This window comes from Gekko japonicus, unplaced genomic scaffold (assembly GCF_001447785.1).
Source record: "Gekko japonicus isolate JY-2015 unplaced genomic scaffold, Gekko_japonicus_V1.1 scaffold1742, whole genome shotgun sequence".
Lineage (NCBI taxonomy): Eukaryota > Metazoa > Chordata > Lepidosauria > Squamata > Gekkonidae > Gekko > Gekko japonicus.
Genome location: NW_015161453.1, coordinates 364,545 through 366,944, shown reverse-complemented (window position 1 = coordinate 366,944; position 2,400 = coordinate 364,545). Strand labels below are relative to the sequence as shown.

General features: G+C 52.2%; 1 protein-coding gene across 1 annotated transcript in view; it reads left to right on the top strand.

Annotated features, from left to right (window-relative positions):
• Positions 1-2,400, top strand: part of SLC9A9 (solute carrier family 9, subfamily A (NHE9, cation proton antiporter 9), member 9) — a 236,645-nt gene that overhangs the window by 15,934 nt on the left and 218,311 nt on the right. Inside the window, exon 2 of the mRNA XM_015429080.1 lies at positions 1,799-1,961. Within this exon, the coding sequence (XP_015284566.1) occupies positions 1,799-1,961 (163 nt within the window). The remainder of the gene's footprint in view (positions 1-1,798; positions 1,962-2,400) is intronic.

The window sequence follows — 2,400 nt, the reverse complement described above, 5'->3', positions numbered from 1 at the left end:
AAGAAGAAGAAGAGATTGGATTTATACCCCGCCCTTCACTACCCAAGTGGCTTACAGTCTCCTTTCCCTTCCCCTCCCCACAACAGACACCCTAGGAGGTAGGTGGGGCTGAGAGAGCTCTGACGGAAACTGCTCTTTCAGGTACAGCTGTGCCAGAGCTTGTGACTGACCCAAGGTCACATCAGCAGGTGCAAGTGGAGGAGTGGGGAATCAAACCCGGTTCTCCCAGATTAGAGTCCGCACACTTAACCAATACACCAAACTGGCTCTCCATACTCCCAGGCTGGATTGGGCCCCAGAGTACTTGGGAATAGAGTTGCCAGACACCCCGGTGGAGGCCGGGTCTCCCCCCCCAGGACCCACCATCCCACGGCTGATCAACTGGCCAGTGGGTGGAGACTTACCCAGAAAAAGAGGAGGCCCAGCTGACGTTGCAGCAACATGTCTGCATCACGTCCGGTGTGACCCAGAAATGACATCATCACATCACATCAGAAAGCCCTTTTCTCCCTTTCTCACGATACAAGAACTCGCGGGCACTCCATGAAACTGCTGACCATCCATGAAATTGCTGAGCAGTCAGGTTAGAACGGATAAAAGGAAGTCCTTCTTCACCCAAAGAGTGATTAACACATGGAATTAATTGCCACAGGAGGGGGTGGTGGCTACAAGCATGGACATCTTCAAGTGGGAATTGGATAAGCATATGGAGCAGAGGTCCATCAGCGGCTATTCACCACAAGGGATAGATAGGAACTCTCAGTCCAGGGCAAGGGATGCTCTGTATTCTTGGTCCTTTGGGGGGGATAGATAGGAACTCTCAGTCCGGGGCAAGGGATGCTCTGTATTCTTGGTGCTTTGGGGGGGGTCAACAGTGGGAGGGCTTCTAGTGTCCTGGCCCCGCTGCTGGACCTCCTGATGGCACCGGGTATTTCTGGCCACTGTGTGACAAGAGTGTTGGACTGGATGGGCCATTGGCCTGATCCAGCATTGGCTCCTCTTATGTTCTTATGCCATAGAGCCCACCAGGGGTCATTTCATAGAAAAAGAGATGCAGGAGCTCATTAGCACAACTCATTTGCATAGGCCACACCCCCTGACATCACCGGAAGTGTGTCAGAAGGCAACACCCACCACTCAGGCTCCGCTGGACTGTTTCGGATTGCTAGCTATTGGGTGGGGGGGAGGAACGTGCAGATCTGTCCTCACAGAGGAGGGAGAGCTTCTCCCTGAATAAAACTTGGTCTTAAAGGTGCCACTGGACTGTTTTGGGCCACGGGGCCGGGGGGGAGGGCTCTGCAACTTACCTGGCTGCTTCTTGATCTGACTTAGGGCTGCTGGGAGCAGGGGGTGGGGCTTGTGGCATGTGCCCGCCCCCTGGGCTCTTTACGGCCGGAGCTCCGCTCCCGTGTGCTCCTGCAGGAAATGACCCCTGGAGCCCACCCTCCAAAGGAGCCGTTTTCTCCAGGGGAATTGATCTCAGTTGCCTGGAGTTCAGCTGTCATCCCAGGAGATCTCCAGATATCACCTGGAGGTTGGCATCCCTGGCATGTCAGCATTTCATTGTGTGGCTCACGGTCAGCAATAGTGCTTGGACAAATTTTTAGATAGTTGGAAACCTTTTTATAAATGTTTATCTGTAACCTGCCACTATCGTTGTTATATTTCTGTTATATCTTTTATATCTTTCTGTTTGGGAGAATTACAATTATTATTTTAAAAAAGAAACAAACAAAAGAGACCTGGATCTTTGTGTGTGTGTGTGCAATCACCTGTGGTTGTTGGTATTTCCCCAAAGGTGGCCAAGTCCTTCGGGAATATTTACACCCTGTGGTTTGGATGGACCCCCGTGGTTATCTTAAATGGATTCCAAGCAGTGAGGGATGGCCTCACTACCCACCCAGAAGACGTCGCAGGCCGACCACTGGCCCCCTTCTTCCATGATATGGCGAATAACAAGGGTAAGGTGATCCTTATAGGAACTGCGTGATAATTCGGGATATCTGTTCTTATAGCTTTGTGGGGGTGGCTGTGGCCGTCGAGTCACAACTGAATAATGGAGACCCCCGCAGGGTTTTCAAGGCGAGAGAGGTACAGAGGCAGTTTGCCATTACCTGCCCCCATGTCACGACCCTGGTATTCCTTGGAGGTCTCCCATGCAAACATTAGCCAGGGCTGACCCCGTTTGGCTTCCGAGATCTGAAGGGAACAGGCGAGCCTGGGTTATCCAGGTCGGGGCCATCCTTATATGCAGGTGTCATTTCGTAGAAAAAGGAGTGCAGGAGCTCATTAGCATAACTCATTAGGACAACTCATTTGCATGTGCCACACCCCCTGACATCACCGGATGTGTGTCAGAAGGCAACACCCACTGCTCAGGCACCACTGGACTGTTTCGGA